The sequence below is a fragment of the Sinocyclocheilus anshuiensis genome, unplaced genomic scaffold (assembly GCF_001515605.1).
Source record: "Sinocyclocheilus anshuiensis isolate Anshui unplaced genomic scaffold, SAMN03320099.WGS_v1.1 scaffold20, whole genome shotgun sequence".
In the NCBI taxonomy this organism is placed as follows: Eukaryota; Metazoa; Chordata; class Actinopteri; order Cypriniformes; family Cyprinidae; genus Sinocyclocheilus; species Sinocyclocheilus anshuiensis.
Window position 1 is genome coordinate 1,332,554 of NW_015558646.1, and position 21,691 is coordinate 1,354,244.

At 37.6% G+C, this 21,691-nt stretch overlaps 1 protein-coding gene across 5 annotated transcripts in view; it reads left to right on the forward strand.

The window, feature by feature from the left end:
- The window catches only part of drp2 (dystrophin related protein 2), a 133,962-nt gene that overhangs the window by 89,152 nt on the left and 23,119 nt on the right, over positions 1-21,691 (forward strand). For 3 of the 5 annotated variants that reach the window (XM_016477066.1, XM_016477067.1, XM_016477070.1), the window contains exons 4-13: positions 2,856-2,976; positions 4,338-4,606; positions 9,240-9,386; positions 10,332-10,410; positions 11,747-11,807; positions 16,083-16,144; positions 16,642-16,716; positions 18,479-18,680; positions 19,338-19,400; positions 20,090-20,175. In XM_016477066.1, coding sequence (XP_016332552.1) covers positions 2,856-2,976; positions 4,338-4,606; positions 9,240-9,386; positions 10,332-10,410; positions 11,747-11,807; positions 16,083-16,144; positions 16,642-16,716; positions 18,479-18,680; positions 19,338-19,400; positions 20,090-20,175 — 1,165 coding nt within the window. The remainder of the gene's footprint in view (positions 1-2,855; positions 2,977-4,337; positions 4,607-9,239; positions 9,387-10,331; positions 10,411-11,746; positions 11,808-16,082; positions 16,145-16,641; positions 16,717-18,478; positions 18,681-19,337; positions 19,401-20,089; positions 20,176-21,691) is intronic. The other 2 variants (XM_016477068.1, XM_016477069.1) reach the window with 1 other exon arrangement.

The following is a 21,691-nucleotide window of genomic DNA, read 5'->3' on the forward strand; positions in this document are numbered from 1 at the left end:
CATCATTACAATAGTCCATTTGAATTTTTATTTTTGGGTGAACTGTCCCATTAATCTTTTACCTGAGGTGAAATATGTCCATATAGCAGAAATGTACAGTTCTAATTCTGTCAGGACCACTATCGTCAAAGATGATTGACAATTAGCATTCAGTTTGGATTGGTGGTATGGTTCTGTTCTGGGCAAGAACTCCCTGCGCATCCATGCAGCCTAGCATGGATGAGAGCAGCGATTAGCCCCCCCAGGGTAAACAGAACAGAACCAACATACATGTATTGCAGATATCGTTAAAGTTCAATAATTTTATGTACACATTTTAGAATTAGTCTGATTCAAAGGATAATCAGAAGGCTGAATCCTGACTGACAGAGGAGGAGCTGGGGATGGAGGAGGTTAATTAGCTATTGAGCAATGCGAAAACTGCTGATAATACTGAGGGACCTTATATATGAATGCTTAGATAGGTGTCGTATTCCCATAGGTAGATGGGGATCAGCTGAGAGTCAGCTGATGCGAGCTTGACTAACGTGACCTGCCAGAACTAATGCTACGTTTGATGATTATACAAATCATGTGGGTAGTTAACATTATGTATTTATTTAAGCAGAAACAATGAACAAGTTAAAGCAATGATTCATTCACGGATCACACATCATTACTTCTCTCATGAACTTACATGAACCTAGCAGAGCTGGGGTGGATATCAGATTTTTGTGTCATACGGGTTTGGAAAGACATAACGGTGAGTAAATGATGACAGATTTATTTTCATTTTTAGGTGAACCATCCCATTAAATATTTACCACTCTCCTGTGTACACATAACACATTATGTTCTGCATTCAAACATGTTTTTTTCTCCCAATACACAAACACAAACTCACTCTCCCAGATAAACACACACCTTGTAATTGGCCCTGTACTACTGCAGGATACTGCTTCCGTCTTAGCTCCAATTTCCAGTGCTGTCAGCTGAATAAAGCAGGAAAAAGAGGGATACTGAGAGAAAAGATCGAGCGAGAGTGTGAGAAAGGGAGAGAGATAGCAAGCTCTTTCTTTCTGTGACTGACACACTGTGAAATCAGCCTCCAAATTAACAGACCTGTATCTCACTGTCCGTTTCTTGGCTCTCACTTATTTCTCCTTTATTGCTCACTTTTTGCTCCTTATGTAGTATGTAGATGCACATATGCATGTGCATGCGCCCCTATCCTTGTACTATCATTCCATCTGTCACGTACTGTTCTCTTTCCCTCCAATTCACTGCTGCAATGTACAATGTTCGCGTTCCCAATGTGCCACATCGCCCTAAAACTTCTCCGACAAAGCAGAGAGCAAAATCACATATGCTGCTCTGCCGAGAATTACAGCATTTTAAGAAATTTAAATTATTGATCATTAGTGGATTTCTTCCTCTGTGTTTTAATATCATACACTTTTTGTCTTCCCCTGTGCTAATTTTTCTGAGGTTGTTGACAGATTTGAATAGATTGGGTTTGCTTTAAAAACTGTGTAGCCTATATACTAAAGCTTGCCCTAATACTAGTATAGACTGAAATTGTAATCGTTTCCCTTGAGTTTTGAACTCTAAGTAGATACCATCATTACTTAAGAGTACTTAGCTGAAGAAACAACAGAGACATCACCAGACAGAAACAACCATTTCTTGAGGCTTTCCCTACAAATGTATAATTAATACATGAGTGATCTTAAGTCTTTATTTTTGTTCGCTCAGCCAAAGGCGGACCTCTTGAGTATGAAGTTTAGCTGCTATTAAAGTTTAGGAAAGCATACCCTCTTGCCCATGCCTTGCTATTTCCACGAAGACCCCTCAGAAGACCTCTTGATTCCAGCTGCCCGGCAGTACATTTCTTCTTTTGACTGTTTGATTTCAGTTGACACTTTCTTGGTTGCTAACTCAATTTGCAAATGGCTGGGTAGAGGTTTCAAGGATATGGTACGTGTTACTGGGGTGACTCCAGATGCGGTTGCACAGCCATGTTTGTAATATCCATAATCGGCATAATAATGTAAAACTAGGTATTTCCTGTGGGTAATATGGGAGATAAAATAAATAGTAATCTCTTTATGCTATAAGCGGATTGAACTGTTGGATCATCCAAATAAATTACTTTAAAAAGAGGGGGTAATATTTCTATGAGATTTAAAATGGCACGATGGATGAATGAAGCTGTCGCCTTAGTAACTATTAGGGATTAGTGAAAAAACTGTAGGTGGTGCCTAGAAGTAGGGAATTTACTCCATGATTGATATACATCATAGTTCAGGTCTGGTTTGAGCTGCATGTCTGTACATTAGGAACCCAAATTGATTTCTGTTGGACCCTAGATGTTAAAAAAGAGGTCTAACGGGTATTTAGAAGAGCCTTAAAGGAATTCTGACGTAATTTACTCAACCACATCGTTCCAAACCTGTATGATTTTCTGACTTTTGTGGAATACAGAAGATGATGTCTCAATTGGGTCCAGTGTAGTTTTGGACCCCATTGATTTCCATTGTATGGACACAAACAGTTAATATCTTTATGTATGGACAGAAGAAAGAAATTCATACAGATTTGGAACAACATGAGGTATGAATGCCAGAAATTCCATTTTTTGGGTGAAAAATCCTTTTAATGGTAATCTGTCAATATCTACCCAGGTAAAGCTGGAAAACTGAATTTAGTTCAGTAGATTGACACCCTCAGAGGTTGATGGATGTTGTGGGGCTCCAATACCGTGTCTGTGAGCTAGTTCATGTGTGTCAGTGAGGCTGCTTTCATGTTTATGCCTCTGCTGTGATGTTTGATCATGTCAGCATGACGCACTAGTAAACATATGTTGTTGTGTGCAGGCTTTCATGGAAGATGTCAAATCCAGAGGGCCCTACATCTACTCGGTGTTGGAATCAGCTCAGACCTTCCTGGCACAACACCCCTTCCAGGAGCCTGAGGAGACATTGCCTGATGGCAAAGGTTTGTTCCCTAGTGATGAAAGGTGGTTAATGAACCGTTTTGATACATTTAACTAAGCGTCATGACATTGTGGTCCTGTGGCTCCAGAATAATTAGTCACATGATATTTAGGGCTAAGGTGATTGTCTCACAAACAAGGGGGTTTCCCTTCGTAACATTATGTGATTGCCACTAGCAATGTTTCCATTCAGATACATTTTTCATTAAAGTTTGATTCATGGGGTAAAATAAGAATCCTGCTAAAACAATTTCCAAATAAGTGCTTGTGATTGGAAACAGATGCCTTATGTCTGGGCAATAGCATGTCAGACAGTTCTAGAAGGTAAATAGTACAGTGCCAAAAAAAACTACTCTTAATGAGTTTTAATGAATTTAGATTTGTTTTAATGAATACATTTTAATTAGTCTTTTTCAGGATAATTTTTCAGTGAAAATATATCAAGTTTCTTAAAACTAGTGCTGTCAAACGATTAATCGCGATTAATCACATCCAAAATAAAAGTTTTGTTTACATAATATATGTATGTGTACTGTGTATATTTATTATGTATATATAAATACACACACATACAGTATATATTTTGAAAATATTTGCATGTATATACATTTATATATTTATATTCTTATGTTTTATATATAAATATATTTAATATATAAACATAACATATTTTTCTTAAATATATACATGCATGTGTTTGTATTTATTAAAAAAACGTATTTTGAATGCGATTAATCGCGATTAATCATTTGACAGCACTACTTAAAACTGAATAAAATAACTCAATAAGCAACACCACATTAGATATTAAGGTTTGTTGTCATAGATTCATCTTGAATGTGTGTTTTTTCTTATTTTTAACTTTAAAAATCCTCTCGTTTTTAGCTTATTTATACTTAAAACAAGTGAAAAAAATCTTAGGTCATTTTTTACGCAGTTACGCCTTGCAAGTAAATTTATTTTTTAATATTTTAACTGGAAAATTAGACAAAATACTTTTTTGCAATATTCTTATGACAATAGATGCACACCTTGGTGTTTCCCCTTCACCTTTTTTTAATGCAATATCCCAAAATTGCATAAAAAATATGCGAATGGATACCTAGACATTGACGGGCAGCTCTATTAAGTCCGTATTATAATCCACATTAACCCAGCACAGGTGCATAGAAATTACAATGCCTGATGAGAATTTGCCTCCTCACATGTAGGACATCAGCCCAATTCTGCATCCACATGTCATCATGAGTGTGTCTGTGTCATATGGAGCAATTAATAATGGAGAGATCAGGGCTGTTGTTTTCACTCTGTTAGCTCATAGCCTCTCTGTTACTCCCTATTCTTCCCCTCCTCTCCGTCACAGAAGGCTCTCCTCGCCGGCGAATGCTGAATGTAAGTCGCTCCGTATGGAAGCAGGCCAATGTGGCCAGTGACCTGTGGGAGAAGTTGACGGCGCGCTGCATGGACCGACACCGGCACATGGAGCGAACCCTGGAGAGGCTGCTGCAGATCCAGGCCGCCATGGAGGAGCTGGCTGTGGCTCTGGAGCAGGCGGAGGGAGTAAGGGACGCCTGGGAGCCTGTGGGAGACCTGTTTATTGATTCGCTGCAGGACCATATAGACGCTACCAAGGTAATACGTCTTCGGTGACCTGATCACAAGTGATTAATGCAGACAAATCGCTGTTTACACTTTTGTGATTGGATTTTAAAGGGGATGGTGTCTGATTTAGTAACTGCATACATCAGTTACTACTTCAGTGTGTTACTGCATGCACAAAGCATAACAGAGCAAAAAAAAGTCAGCTTCAATTCAATTCAAGTTTATTTGTATAGCGCTTTTCACGATACAAATCGTTGCAAAGCAACTTTACAGCAAATTAAGTTTCTACAATATTTAGTGGTAGCTTATCAGTGGTGACTGTCAGTTAATGTACATATGGCAGAAATGTGCAGAAAAATCAATTAAAGACGTAATCAAACAGACGTTGAACACTATTAACAGCAATTATTATATGATGCAATCAAACTTAGAGCAAAATTTGGTAGTTCTGGTATGTTGTTTCAGGGTTGGCATCATCTGAGGTCCTCTGAGGGGTTGCCATCATCTCTTCTCAGGTGTTCTGGATCCAGACTGAAGCTTGTGTAAATCCTAGTTACACGGGATGTCAATCCCGTGGTAGAAACAGGGAAACAAATAGAGACATAATTAGCGTAGCTGCTGTTCCAAACAAGCAAAATTTATTTGTTTAACCCAAGCTAAAGAATAATAATGTGCATTTGATCAGGTATATTGAAAATAGCAGAGGACCTAGGACAGATCCTTGTGGTAGCTTCCAGATATATCTGAGTCTCCCTACATATGTGATGTTTTGAGTAGAATTGTCAAGGTTATTTTAGTCATGCTTGGCGTAATTCATATGATCTGTGTCACTGCGTGACAGGAGGTTCTGTAAAGTCACCTGCGTGTATGTGTACCAATTATTTTATTTATTTATTTTTTAAAGCTGCACGGAACCGTCAACATAAACGTCAAGTTTCAACATAATATAGGCACAATGGTTGATTGATGTGAGTAGGCGGACTTTCAGGATTATTCAGGGTGCATTAGAGTTTACACAACATTATGTGATGTTAAATCACAGTGCACATACCAGTTCTATTGTTACAGACAGGTATCATTGCAACAGTATTGTTGTTGTAACAACTATTAATTGAATTAGATCTATTTTGGTAGTAGTGAATAAAACTTTATAAAATACCCAAAAGTGCAGTATTACATCTTGCATTGGTAGGCATATTTAAGTATTAAAAAAGTGATTTTGACTTGATTTTGACTTTTGTATGGGTGGCTGCTGAGACCCTGTGATCCATGTACCAAATTTACTTTTAGATGTGCTGTTTAAATAGATAAGGATGAAGAGGTTCAGTGTGCATTTATATTTTTATAAATGTATTTTTGTGGCCAGATGTTGATGTATTATGTGAGGCGTTCTGATGGACTTTAGATATTTTTTCATTTGTTAGTGGACCTCACAGCTTGCTCAGTTACTAATTCTAAGATTTTTTATTAAGATTTTCAGCCAGATTGTAATGAGACTCTCCACAGGGCACAGTTCTTTAATGGCATAGAAGGTCTTTTACTTTTTCTCTCACTTCATTTCGCTGTAGGGTTTAAGCAAGTGATTTTTTTTTCAGACTTTAAATTAGATGTACTGTGAATGTGTGATGTGATTTGCTCCTGATGTGAATGTGTTTGAATCAAATAGATTGTTGTTTTTTTGGGGGGGGTTATTATTTTTTCAGTTTTGAAAGGTTTTTGTTCACTCTTTTTCATTACACATTTATTTTTAAATGTTATTTTATTTATTATTTTGTTTTTATTTATTAATTTTGTCAGATATTTCTATTTGTTTTTAATTAAATGCTTTAAATTATTAATTTATTATTTTATTATATTACGTTAATTTATTTTATTTTATTTCAGAATCAAAAGGAATCAGAATGAGCTTTAATCGCCAAAAAGTTTGCAAAAACCCACAAGGAATTTATGGTTTCTCAGAGCTCTACATACTTATGTACAGTATATGCTGTATAAATATCAAAATCTGCATAATAAGCATCTATTGCCTAATGCCCAGATGGCATAAAAAACCACAAGTACACTGAAATACAAAAACAGGTACGAAGTAGTGGATATGCTAGCTTGTGGCCTGTGGAAAAAAACCTTTCTCGTGGCTGGATGTTGTAGTGCACAACGATCTGTAGCATCTGCCTGAGGGCAGATTTGGGGGTTTTATTATTTTTTCAGTTTTGAAAGGTTTTTGTTCACTCTTTTTCATTACACTTTTATTTTTAAATGTTATTTTATTTATTATTTTGTTTTTATTTATTAATTTTGTCAGATATTTCTATTTGTTTTTAATTAAATGCTTTAAATTATTAATTTATTATTTTATTATATTACGTTAATTTATTTTATTTTATTTCAGAATCAAAAGGAATCAGAATGAGCTTTAATCGCCAAAAAGTTTGCAAAAACCCACAAGGAATTTATGGTTTCTCAGAGCTCTACATACTTATGTACAGTATATGCTGTATAAATATCAAAATCTGCATAATAAGCATCTATTGCCTAATGCCCAGATGGCATAAAAAACCACAAGTACACTGAAATACAAAAACAGGTACGAAGTAGTGGATATGCTAGCTTGTGGCCTGTGGAAAAAAACCTTTCTCGTGGCTGGATGTTGTAGTGCACAACGATCTGTAGCATCTGCCTGAGGGCAGAACAGAAGATTCAGACTGTATCGTAGGTGAGAAGGGCCTGTGATGACGTTACCTGCTCATTTCTTAAGTCTGGAGATCCTGAAAGTTGGGCAGGTGCATACCAGTTGTCCTCTAAGCCATCCTAACGGCCATAATATGTCCAGTGGCATTTTTATATCTTGACCACCATTTACTTTCTGGATCTTCTTTGTACGGTTTCCAGCCTGTGTGTTTTAGGGTTTTCTGATAATAGTACAGCTCACTCGGCTGTATGCTGCTATTAGTTTTGCCCTTAAGATACTGCACTCAGTCATTTGACTATAATAAAACAGAGAGATTAGTGTCACAACAATAAAAGGACTGAAAGATGAGGCATCTGAATATGTTATCCTGTAATCTACCATGCTATTCCGAAACGTATCTCCCTAATGTTTCCCTTCGTAATCTACCAGCGATGATGTACAGACCCAGACTCCTACAGCTGTGCAGTAGGAGGTCTTTTTATTGACGATATGATCATGGTTGTTCCTGTGGAGATAAGCAGAGTTATTATAGATATGGAACAGTGTAGGTATCTATTTACAGTAATACCTTGTGCATCAGTGAGTCAGAGTTTCTGTTCTGCTGTCCGGATCTCAAAAGGCTTCCTTATGTGTGGAAATTATATTTCTGTTTTTTTATTAATGTAAACATGTTTTTTGTGATGTAATGTACTTTTTTGTGAATAGCACAGCACAGTACAGTACATGTGTAATTGTGTAATTAAATAATTAACCAGTTTTTCTGCCTAGAGCTGTACCCTGATGCAATATGTTGAGTTTTTAATTCAGGCTGAAGCCAGACTCCGTGAACTGACATGTTCGTGTTACGCTCTGACAGGAGGTGGAGCATTTATCAATGTTTCCCCTGCTGTCAAAACCGGCAAGCACATGGCAGGTCTTGCAGACTTACAGTTTCTCATTCGTTTTCCTGGCTGCATGTCAAGTGTATGAACAGGCCATAAGATCAAGGCTCCTGCTGTCCTACTGCTCCTACAGTTACCTCTTGCCTGGGACCCCATGTATACGGTGGGGTTCTTTTTATTTATTCCTGAAAAAAACAACACATTTTTTAAATAATCTATTTTTTTTTTTAAATAAATGAATAAATTAATGAACATTAAATTGACCAAAAGTGACAGTAAATACATATTTAAATTTTTTAACTTTCTGGTCATCAAAGAATCCTTGGAAAAATGTATCACGGTTTCCACAAAAATATGAATCCGCATTAATCAGCTACTCAGAACTGTTTTCTTTCGAATATTCTTCATATTAGAATGATTTCTGAGGGATCATGTGACACTGAAGACTAAAATAATGGCTGCTGAAAAATCAGCTTTGCCATTACAGTAATAAATTATATTTTAAAGTATATTAAAATAGAAAACAGTTATTTGAAATTGTAATAATATTTCGCAATATTACTGTTTTTTTTATCAAACAAATGCAGCCTTGGAGTGCCAAACTTCAGTTCAACTTTTCACTTACAAAAATATTTCTCCCTGCACTTTTAAAAAATTCTCTTGCGACCAGTTTGCTGTCACACACATTGAGTCTTTTCACACTTACACATACACACATTTGGTGCAGTTTCACTCTCTGCCATCGACAGATTGGGTCTCTCTTTCACTTATGCCCAGTGTGGCACCTCAGTGTAAGTGTGTGGAAGGAAGCGAACAGCGGTGGTGGATGAAATGAAAATGGACAAGTGTAGGCTGTGAATGGATAAAAAAAAATCTCTTTAAACATTAAAATATCCACCCTATGCTCAGCCTGTCAATATCAGGACGTTTTATTGCTTTAAATCAGAACAGACATAGTTGTAACACTCAACAAATATAACAATGCACAGTGCACCCAGAAATCAGATGGAAAGTCCATGTAAGGAATTCATGGCATGAAGTGAAAAGATTATGTGGTGTTGATCATCCATCTCTTTTTTGCTTTCTGTTGTAGCTATTTAAAGAAGAGCTGACCCAGGTGAAGGAAGGAATGAAACACATAAATGACCTGGCCCACCAGCTGGCCATATCTGATGTGCACTTGTCCATGGAGAACGCCAGAGCTCTGGAGCACCTCAACAACAGATGGAAACTTCTGCAGGTAGTGAATTCACACCATCTTTATCTCATCCTTAACCTGCCCACCATCACTAATGGACCCCTATGGAGATCATACAGTGCAATGGTCACCATTGACGGCAATGGCTCCAGCCAGCTAAGTTAGTGCATATACACTATGAAAAATCTTAGCTTAGGAGATGGAATATAATACGCCGGTCCTGCCTGGCTGAGAGCGGTGATGGCTCCATTATCATCGGTCATGGGGAGTGCCTTTTGTCTACATGCTCATGGGAAAACAAAGGCCTTTCCGGCGAGATGTAAAATGAAATTGAGTGTTTCGATTGCATCTGGTTGTTTTATGTGTGAGATGAGCTTAAGAGAGCCAGAAAGAAATGCAGGAAGAATGAAAAGTACTCTTGAGTGTGGGGGAGTGTGTAAATCCAGTTATCGAAAAATGACTATGAAATGCATATCTGCAGCAATTTGTGTGACCTAATGTGACAGAAGACAAACAGCACAAGTGTGCGTGATCATATCTCTTTGTCTTTGTAGTATGAATGTCATGAGAAATGCTCTGTTGATGAATCCTTGGGTTTTAATGCGCACATTTTTCTGCATGTTTGATAGGGTTTTAATGGAATCACAAATTTAAAATTAATGTATATTAAATAATATATTATATTTAATTAATTAATAATATGATATCCTTATTAATTAATGACATGCAAATAACTGTATATTTGCTGAAATATGACCCCAGATGAAAGCAGACTGCTACACTGGTCCATTTGTAACAAAACCTAAAGAAACCCTGCAGAAATGAAAATAGCTTACTGTAACTTACTGTACTCACCGACATGGTGTTACAAACCCATATGGCATTCAGTTTTTTGGGTGAACTACTCCATTACTTATCAGAGAACTTTGATTTAGTGTGTAAAGTAATCCATTCTTGAGTCTGACTGTTTCTCTTTCTTCACTCAAGGGGTCTATTGAAGAACGTCTGAAACAGTTGCAAGATGCCCACAGAGATTTTGGCCCCGGATCACAGCACTTTCTTTCCAGTAAGTGTGGTAACTCATTTGAAGCCGTAGAGTCTTCTGCCGGAGTGTGATGCTGAGCACCGGGAGAGGGGTGGGCTGATGGAGCTTAGCAGAGAGGGGTTGGCAGGACTGTGTTTAAGTGGGCAGAGTGGGCTGTGACTTTATTTATTCTCGCTGTCACTCACTGCCCGGTCTAATATTGCAGGACAAAGACAGTGCCTGCTACACACTTAGCCTAATTTAGAAGTTGTCCAAACTTTTCTGGCTCTCTAATTCACTACAAATCAGTACTACATTTACTACGTTAAACGAGGACACAGGGAATGGCACTTTCAAGTGACATTCCAAGAAGTGGACTTGGTCTTATCGTGGAGCATTTGGACACGGTCTGGGCAAAGATTTGACCCTCAGTTATGAACGAGGCTCGCTTAAATACTCACAACTGAATTTTAAAGCTTCATTCAGTCCTTTTTTGTTTATTAAAATAGGGTTTACACATAAATACATGAAAAGCACTATAGAGAAATATCACTCAAAAGATATGTAAAATCCTAGCATATGCTTTATCCAAAAACTTTAACCAGATAAAAGTTAGCAAAACCAAAAACTGAGTGCATAGTTAGATTATTTCTCTTATTAGCCTTTAGCTCAGCCCCTTATCTGAATGAGGCTCAGAGGATTATTTGTTGTTTTAGCCAGATTAAATCTTGCTCGACTGCCAATAATTTTTTAATAATCAAAATCAATTTAAAATGGCACCTGTTTGTCAGTAGCTCAGTATTACTGGTTTATTTTGTGGCACTTCATTTTGTGATTTCACTGGAACAGAGAGTTAGTTAGGATAGAGAAATAAAATAGTATAGTGTACTTAGTTATGTGCAGAGGTGGTGCCCTGTTCTCTCGCTTACCCCTTTGGTAAGACTTGGACTGACTAGTGGGATGGATAATACTCAGTGTAATTTTACATAAATCAAATATTTAAAGAATGCTGACACCTAATTCATTTCAGATTGTAAAAGCAGCTGAGAAGGAAGACAGGAGTGCTGAAGCCCTCTAAACGGAGTCCAGAATGACCTCAGTGACCATATAGTTCTCAGTTTTCACCATTTGTATCTCATAGCACAGGAGCGTTTGACCTTAGGGGTTCCGTATAAAGAGGTTTGCAAAGCTCCACTCACAGAAAAGCTTTCTAACATTTTGAACACTTTTGAGGTGCTGTTGTTTAATAGCCTCTCCGTGTGGAAGCAGTATGCTTGAAGGACCTTGAGCGGTGCCGTTTGAGATTTTCAGAATAGCTTTTCATGCTTGACATGTCTGTCTTATTGATATTGCCCTCTTTCTTTCTCTGTCACTCCAGGCTCTGTCCAGATTCCTTGGGAACGTGCCATATCCCCCAACAAAGTGCCATACTACATCAAGTAAGTTCAGCCGTAAAGCATCAACAGTCTATGAGTGTCAGAAATGAGAGAGACAGTGTAAAACTGTGGGATGAGCATGTCAGATTATCAGGTATAGAGAGCAAACTCAATTACTGATCCCGGGTGCAGGGATTATTGCACTGTGATAAAAAAAATGTCAACTGTGGCGTTCCTTTTGTCAAGCAGCCCTGTGCGTTTTTAGCGATTTGAGTTTATAGATGTCACAACAGAGTCTGTATTGTGTGGGGATTGCAGAAAGGTAATTGAAATAAAGCAGTAATAAAATGTAAATATTAGATACCTAAATTAGGAATGTTGCCTTGTCAACTAACTGCAATAAACAGCAAAAAGTTTAAGTACGTAAATTACTGCAACCAAAATTTAATTAAAAGATAAATAAATATAAATATATACAAATAATAGAAATGACACAAGTACATAACAAAATTACCAAAACTTAAAAAAAAGATTACAAATACTGTAATAGTAATATAAATAAAAGTATTATTTATAAAATATTATAGTATTTATTAATGCCATGAAGTGCCATGTCAGTAATATCTGAAGTCGCAGGAAATTATGTCAGGACAGTGCTAATTGGTTGATGGAATTACATGAATACATGCCTAACCCTGATGTCATGGGAAGCATTTTATGTTTCTGATAAACCCAAATGTTAAGAAAAGACACAACTGGTGGTCAGTGTGAACAAGTCAAAGGATCAAAATTATGCAACTGATTGTTTACATATCATTGGCCAATCAATGTAAACGATAGCGCAGTTAATGATGAGTGAGTGAATACATAGAAAACTTCCTTTTTCAGACCCCCTCACTTATTTATTTGTTCCTATGATTTATTCCTCTGATAGTTTTTTCACGGCTGCTGGTGCTATAGAGGAAGGCACGAGTACATGTTGCAGTACAGTATGCAGCACACATGTATCGGCTTTGTGGAGATGTTCTTATTCTACATGCCTATTCGTCAGATTTGAATTCAAGCAGTGTTTAGCCATGAGCTTTTCTTTGAATGTCATCAAGGCAGCCATTGTGGATATAAGCACGCAATGGCTCTGAGAATCTTTGTTCAGGATTACTGTGATTGTGAGTACTCTCTGTCTCTCTCACTATACTGTGGAAATGTTTCAGATTTACGGGATGGCATATTGGTGCCTATATATTTTAAAACTTTTAACCGTATATTAGACCAAGTGATGTAATGTTAATATACCAATTCTACTTGAACTATCTAAATCTTCTTGAATTATCAAAAGCTTTTTACTGTAAAATGTACTAATAATCACTTTATTAATGCAGGTGGTAAAAAAAACAATGAATTAGAGTTCATCATAAGAGGCTTTTGCATAAAACATGGACAGTACTCATACTGTATACAGACAGTGCACAGGGTCATACACACAAAGACAACCCATAGGAAAGAAAAATCAAAAGTGAGATCTCTTTAACATCTCAAATATTTCTCCTAGACAGAAATGAGGTTACTTTAAGATCGAGTGGAGATTTTTGCTTGAATCTCCTGCTTCTCAAACTTGTCTCCTGAGACAAAAACTCTAACACTCTCACAATGGTCTCCTTTAAAGCTTTAAAAGAGATCTTTCCATTCAATTTCCATTCAATCTTAAGGTAACCTAATTTCTGTCTAGGAGAAATATTTGAAATGTTAAAGAGATCTCTTTTTTTATTTTATTTGTCTTCTCTCTGGTTGGCTTCAATGTCATTTATCCACACCATTTCAATCAAAGACAATACATGCATTGTCATATTTGAAGTTGTTTTATGTAGACAGCGTTTTATTGCAAAGTGATTTAACAGAGGAAACCATAACCTATATTTACATACATGCAAAATGGGCTGTACAAGACAAAATTTTAATACTAAACAAAGCAAAAAAAAAACAAAAAACACTGGTACACTTGTGTTACATTTGTTAAAAAAAAGGTATTGCTCTTATACTAAACATCTTGCACTTGTAAGTCCTTTCTAGTGTGTTTGGAAAATGTGGTGTATATACAGTGCTGGACATTGACGATAAATTTAATTTTCTGAAATGTTAGTTTTAGTAAAAGTTTAACGTTTCTCCTAAAATAAAACTGAAGACATCTTAAAGGTCCCATATTTTACACCTTTCTGGAGTTTTATTTTAGGTTTTGATGTCCTTAAGAATATATATTTGCGGTATAAGTACCAAAAACCATCTCAATATATTTTTACAGCTCCTAGAGTGGGAGTGTGGGCGGTGCTCGGGGTGGTGACTGAAGGTGGTGACTGTGTAGTTCTGACGTCAACTTTTTGACGTCAAGTCACAGCGGTTCGTGAAAAATCACAGCTACTTTAAGCAGGCTTTAAGCAGGCTGTGTGAATTTTACTGTAGACTGACTGTTTTGAAACTTATATGGTAGTTACATAGCACCCAGACCTCAGTTATCATGAAAAAAGCTAGGAAATTTCAGTTTTGACAATATGGGACCTTTAAGACAAAGCTGATATCTCAATGAGAGATATAAGAGAATCAGCCCTTAGTATCCTGAGCATAGTAACCTCTGTCAGAGACATAGCCTTGTGGGCAGCACATCGACGTGAAGCACAACTGCACCTCTTTTCCACCACATTCTCAGTTTTAACTCTTTTTTTCTCAAATATTTCCCATGTCTCATTTGTGTCTGCTTCCATTTCTCCTAAGGAATTTTAGAAGAAACATCTGAAATGCTGTTGATACTAAAATGAGAGATATATGAGAATCTCATCTAAGTCTCCTGAGCTTAGGAAAAGCAACCACTGAGCAATATTTTTTTCCTATGGCAATACAGCATCAGGGTAACCAACCCGACCTAACAGGAAAACAATTTTACGAGGTGCCGAATTTGTATGAATTCGTACAATGTGAATCTAACCGATAACATGCTTTTTAGAAAAAATATGAAAATAAAAAAAATAAAAAAATATAGAAAAAAAAAAGCATGAAGGTCAACCCCTTATCCCACCACTAACAATAACAGTCACTGAGAGGTAAGCAGATTGTGTGAGAATGTACAAATTCATACGAATTAGCCACCCATTCACTAAAATGTACTAAATGTACTAGTTACTAAAAAGTGCCATGAGATTGTGTTTGGGCAACACACGACACAAGAAAATGCAATAAACATGAATTAAATAACAGAAAATGTGTCAACAAACATAGACTGTATAAAAACATGGACGTAGTGTCCGTGACGTCAACCGTAGGTTTGCGAAGAGCGTTTTTGAAGCTCAAAGTGAGCAGAGGCGGCCGTCGCCATCTTGGCAGCGCATCACTCCAGGATAATTGAAAATGGGCAAAGAGGCGGGAGCTGGTTGCTGAAACCACACCCACCTAGCTCGACGGTGGTGACAGCAGCGGCAATCCACCTGTCACTCAAGTGGCCACACCCTTAATTATGCAGGCCAGTTGACGAATTACAGTTTAAGTCACTTCCGTATTGGCTTCATGAGAGAGAGCGGGAGGTTGCCGCTTGATCACAAATCACCCTAATGTACTTTACTGATAACAAAAATAAGAATAAACAAAATTATTTATATAAAATATAATCATATGTGATGTGTCACGCAAGGACTTTTGGGAACTTACTGTTTTTCACTGTAAATTATACAGTAATTTGTAGTTTTTTTACTTGCAAAAACATAAATTTGACTGTATTTTACAGTAAAATGACATATAATGTGGTCAAACCAACAGTTCTTCACTGTATATGGTCAGGTCACAAGTTAACCAATTGCCAGATTTTACTGCTTTACAAACCCTATAGTTTTGTATAAACACATTTTTATAGTGTACATAAAGGCTTCTTTTATAGTTTACTCAACAATTTATATTCAGACATCATTTATAAACCCTTCACTCCTCCAAATATAAAAGGGGTTTTCATTCTGTCGCAAAAGGTGAAAAGCTGTTCCTGTGTGCGTCGTAACCATTTGCCAAATTTGAATATGCAGAAAGCGGCAGCAGAGGGGAAATTGTTCAGTACGTAATGACTAAAATTTGCATTTGTGTTGCATAGAAGTAACAAAGTCATATGGGTTTGGAGTGCCATGAGGGTAATATTATAATATTATCAAAATAATGAAAGAATGAGTAAATAATGACAGAATTTCATTTTTGGGTGAACTAGTCCTTTAATGTTTCTCTCACGTATGTTCTCCCTCCTCTCTCTATGGTTTTCTATTTTTGGCTTCGCTACTCTGCTTTTACTCTACTCTTTTCTCTCCCCTTTTATAGCCATCAGGCTCAGACAACCTGCTGGGACCATCCAAAGATGACTGAATTATACCAAGCTCTGGGTGAGGCAATTAAACACAATTAAACTCTACTCTTATATCTTCTATGTGTCTACTTCCCACTGGGGAACCATAGTGTGGTTCCCCACACGCCAGCTCAAATACACCAACTAGAAGATGGTCTCACACTGAGCTCGGTTTCTTTACCTGAATCTCTCATTATAACCTAATATTTCATCCCACCCCAGAGATGTCAACAGCTCTCTCGTTAACCCAGGAGCAGCTGGGCCAACCTTACGATTGCATTGCCAACTTCTAATTAATAATGATTAAAGGGTGCTTACTGTGTGTGTTAATCTGATGCGATGTGACGCGGGTTGTCTAAACACTCCGGCACAGCATGAACATAAACCGCTCAACCCCACCGAAGTGACACATTGCTTCCTGTCTCTCTGTTTGCCTATGTCAGAGCTCAGCTATTCTTTTGCTGCTTTTTTTCTCTCCTCATGAATGATATTCTCTCTTTTTCCTCTCCCATCTCCCCTGCTGCTCTCTCACAGCGGACCTGAACAATATCAAGTTCTCTGCATACCGGACTGCCATGAAGCTGAGGCATGTGCAGAAGGCTTTAAGATGTATGTAGAAAGAAGCACCCACACTGGTTTGCCCTTTTCCCTCTACTGCTCTTTGAGCGCAAGTCATTGATTATTCGTGAATTTCACGTACAGAGCTGGCCCTGCTGTGCGCCTCTGATCTGTCTTTTTCATTAAAGCCCAGTGATTTTTATGCAGCTTAATTAAGCCTAATAATTGGTGTGATTGTACTTCTTCGGGGGAGGTAATTAAGAAGTCTGCATGAGGAATTAACTGTTCCTCCCACGACACGCTTTGCAGGTGGAGGTTTATCTGCCACTGTCCAGACAGCAGCTTTCTCTCGTTGGCAGTTCCCTTCTTTCCTTCAGCCTCTCCACTGTGCACATAATATAAATATAAATGTGTCCATGTAGGTTAGTTTTTCTTTCAGGAGCCCTTCAAAAAATAATATGGCACTGAAAAAAAATCTGCTATAATACATTGAAAAATGTAAGATTTATGTGTTGCTTGCAAAAGATTTTATTTCCTTACAATACACATCTACCCCTGAATGTCCATCAACAGTAAAAAATGTTTTTTTTTGCAGGAAACGGATGTTGTTATATTACATCTAACTAGCCAAACTTTGGCTCCTTTGCGGAGTGCCTTTCCCCTTTTGAGAAGCTGATTTCTGCAAATAACCAAGGAAAAAAAATATTTTTCACCTGTTACTAAAATCTATTGTACCATCTCAAGCTAAACACACACATATACACACATACAGTATAAAACCTAGTTATGTCTTCAGAAAATTTACAAGTTGATGGTTTTACAGTTTAATTTGATGTTGCAAACGTTTTACTCAAGTTTGTGAAACTAGGTGCTTGTTTTCTACAAATTTTGTTCAAGGTAACAGGTTTAAGATTGCCCTCAATTGACAAACATGTCAAAACAAATGATAAAGTATAATAGAGGAGACTGACTTGTCCTTGAAAAGTTTGCATCTTGAAAGGATGACGCCACGTACAAAATATATTTCAGAATGTCAAAAAAATTGTTATTAAGTTAACATTAGCAACAATCTAACACACAAAAACGATATATACCTATATGGAGAAAGAGATAAATAAATTAATTCCTGGTTTTCGTAAATGTTTCGAAAAATGTCTGTAATAACAGTAGAAGTTCAGCTTCAGCTGTCATTTATTTTTTTATTTGTTTGTTTGTTTTATATTTTTAAACATATGTACATGAAGGAAAACAAATGGCACCTGTATTGTAGAATCATCCTCATGGAGAAAACATGTTCAGGGCCACATAAGCAAGTTGAATCCACTACTGAGCATGGCATGTTACTGCTTAGGACAAGTTACTGCTTGCATCTCTCTTTCTCACACACACACACTCCTGGTTTGCTAGTCCATGTCATTAGCCGATTTAATAACCAGGCTGCTATAGAAACGGTGCTTTTTTGTGTACCTGGCTCTGATGATTGAGGATGACTGTATAAAATGAGCATCTACAAAGGCCTGTTAGAGTCTCTAGCAGCCCACCTAACCCTGAAAGCACCGTGGCCGTGCTGCTTCCATATTTCAGCTCATTATCCAACTAGGATGACATCAGCATACAGCCTTAACCCTGTACTCTCACTGCCGCACTAGAGATTGCCAGAGGAAATTATGTTATAGCAGTCAAATCAAATTAGTTAACACTCCACACACGTACAGTAATAAGCATCTGGCCTGTATATAATATATATAAATATATATATATATATATATGTGTGTGTGTGTGTGTGTGTGTGTGTATGTGTGTGTTTTTCTAGTGGACCTGCTGAAGTTAAGCAGCGTGGTGGACGTGTTTCGAGAACAGGAGCTGCAGCATGCCGAGCACGTGATGGATGTGGTGGAGGTCATTCACGCTCTCACTTCCCTGTATGAGAAACTAGAGGAGGAGAGGTCCGTCCTGATCAATATCCCCCTGTGCGTCGACATGTGTCTCAACTGGCTGCTGAATGTTTACGACAGGTACTGACGGTAATGTCACTCACGACCCATTTGACCTGCTCCAACAAATGACGTCAAACCAACCCTGCACCCTCCTGCTGTCTGTGAGACACTTTTACTGGTCAGTCACACACTGCGCAAAAAGGGGCGTCCTGTATCTGGGATTTAAGGGTTAATGATGTGACACTATATATATATAGCTGAATACAAAGAGTATAGTTTCTAAGAACTTGGCACATGTGTTTCAAAGATTTTTAGATTTTTCCATTTTATTTAATATGGACACTCTTATACGTCATTGACCCTTAAATCTTTCACTTATAGGCAAAGCTGTGTTCTCCGTGTTCCACAGTTAAGTGAATTAAAAGATGACTACGGCACTGAGACATCACCAGCAGGCAGCTAATCAGACTGTAGGAGTTAAAAGCCCCACTGCTTGACTCCAAGTATCGCATTCTGTGCCAAGCTCTTAGCTTCTTAGCCAACGTTTAAAAAAAAAAAACAGATTAATTTATTTAATTATTTACTTGTTTTTCATTATCCTTCGTGAATTTGTCTCAAACATATACTAGACTCTTAACTACCTGCTGCTAATGACTGGAAATCAGAGCTCTCACTCTGCGAATAATTGGTAGTAATTGCTTTTTTGTTTTGCTACAAACGCTGGATGTGAATAAGAATGAGCAGCATGCATGAGGATGATAATGACAAGCTCTCAGTCAAACAAGAAAGCCAAACAAGGTAGGAAATGTTCCCTTTAGTAGCAATACTGACAGGGGATTTCTTGTTATACAAAGCAAAATGTGATTTGGTAGTGTTTGATCAGTTTTCTAGCAATTTTTATTTTATTTTTTTTTGCATCTGTTCAGCAATCTGTTTCGATTTGCTCGTGAGATCATGGTCTCAGTGGAGCTCAAATGCTTCCTGACCTGTTTTAGAATCTTTTTTTGACAGGCCTATCTGGTGCAATAAGTGTGAAATGTCTTTTCCTGTAAGCATAAAACATTGAATAAGACAAGAAATGTACCACTATACAAATATCTAAAAGTACACTGTGTACATATATACTTGCTGTATCACTGTATTTTGCTCGGCTAGCAGTAGCAGCTCCTGGCAACCTCCTCATTAAGGATTCAGATGGCTTGGAGGAAGTTACTGCTCCAGAGTAACTTCATATGTTGACCATATATCCATGGTAGCATGTTAATGACTGTAGTGAGAAAAGGCAGTTGCTGGGATGATTTTTTATTTATTTTTTGCATTGTGTAGTACATGGAGAGAGCGCAGACTGTACAACATAATGCAGGGCCCTTTCAGTCCTATTTGGTGCCGCTTACTGTAGTTACTCCATAGTCATACTAATTGACAAGATCATTTCAATAAAGAACCTTAGTGAATTTTTAAATGTGTGTTTGTGTTTCTTTCTCCAGTGGTCGTAATGGTAAGATGCGAGTGCTCTCCTTCAAGACGGGCCTGGTTATTCTATGCAATGCAGACATCCAGGAAAAGTATAAATGTAAGTAGAGGGCTGTGTCACATAAACTTGATGTCTTTCTGTACAGTCTGCCTTCCCAATTTTCTGTCCTTTATTTCTACCCCTAAACCCTTACAGTAACCTTTTTTCATGAAGCCATATTTAAGCCACCATGACGAAGTCTTTTATCCCAACAAAGGCTGCATTTATTTGATCAAAAATACACTAAGAACAGTAATATTGTGAAATATTATCACAATTTATAATAACTGTTTTCTATTTTAATTTATGGTTTTAATGGTATGTTAAGTTTTACTATCCTTGTTAGGACTTTTGGACCCCACACCATCTGGAAAACTTGACCCACACACCACATCAGTAATGAGCACTGAATGATTGGTCTGTCTTGATCGCTTTGTTACCAATGTGCCATTTCAATAGTAAAAAGCACATGAGCTCTTACTTAAGAGTGTGTATACAGGGGGACCTATTGGACATGTAAAGATTAAGGCCCTGCAGGGCCCCGGGGCATCAGCCACTTTGTGGAAAATGCAATTTTTTTCCTGTTGGAAAATCCTGTTTAGGATGATAGCTGTGTTTTGGAACAAGCTGATCTAAACTGGTCATTAATTGGTTGACCAGCCATGTTGTTCCAAATCCAACTGGATCACCATAAGTAGCTGGTTTGTTGGTGGTGTACGAGCTTATACCAGCCAAGCTTAGGCCAAAAGAAGCCAGCTACTAGCTTAAATAGCATTTTCCATCAAAAAATAGACTTTGTAATAAAGTCCCAATTTTGTTGCAATAAAAGTTGCAATAAAAATTTAATATTGTTGCAGTTTCAAAAATAATCACACCTCGTGTGCAATACTTTCCAAAAGAGACACGAGTGTACAATGACTATTATACAACATCAAAGCTGCAATAAAGGATTCTGTGAGTGCTGAGGAGGGACCAGGAACAAATAACATCTCTCATTTCTTTGTTTATTTCATATCATGCCAACAGCCACTGGCACAAAGCTCTGTTCATCTGTCTATATCAATTTTACATCTACAGTGGCTTGTTTTTGGGTGTCAGGCCTGTTAGCTTGAAGGCCCTGGCAGTCAGAGGATCCGGGGCTCTGGCCTTGATTGACCCATCCATAATCTGTCCTTGGACTAGACTATGTATGAGTCTGGTTTACATGTAAGTGTGAATGTGTGTGCCCGCACAGCAGGAAGGTTTGTGTGTGCCAGCCACTTTAGATGGTGCTATTTTTACTGGCACTGCAGAGAACATTCTCACTCCTGTCAGGATCATTCTGCTCAGTGATGGCTAGATTCATGACACATACTGTTTGAGCCGTTCGGCTCTCTCGGCTAATGTTAGCCTTTTGGCCACATTTACACCAGTGCTTGCGTGATGCACACACTTGCATATCTTGCCAGACTCCACTCTGCCAAAATGACTTTGTTGCTTATCAAATATTTGTATTTTCCAGTGAGAAAAAAAATCCAGACATCTTTAAAACAAGGTGATTTACTTGAAGCAAACTGCACAATATACATCACAACTT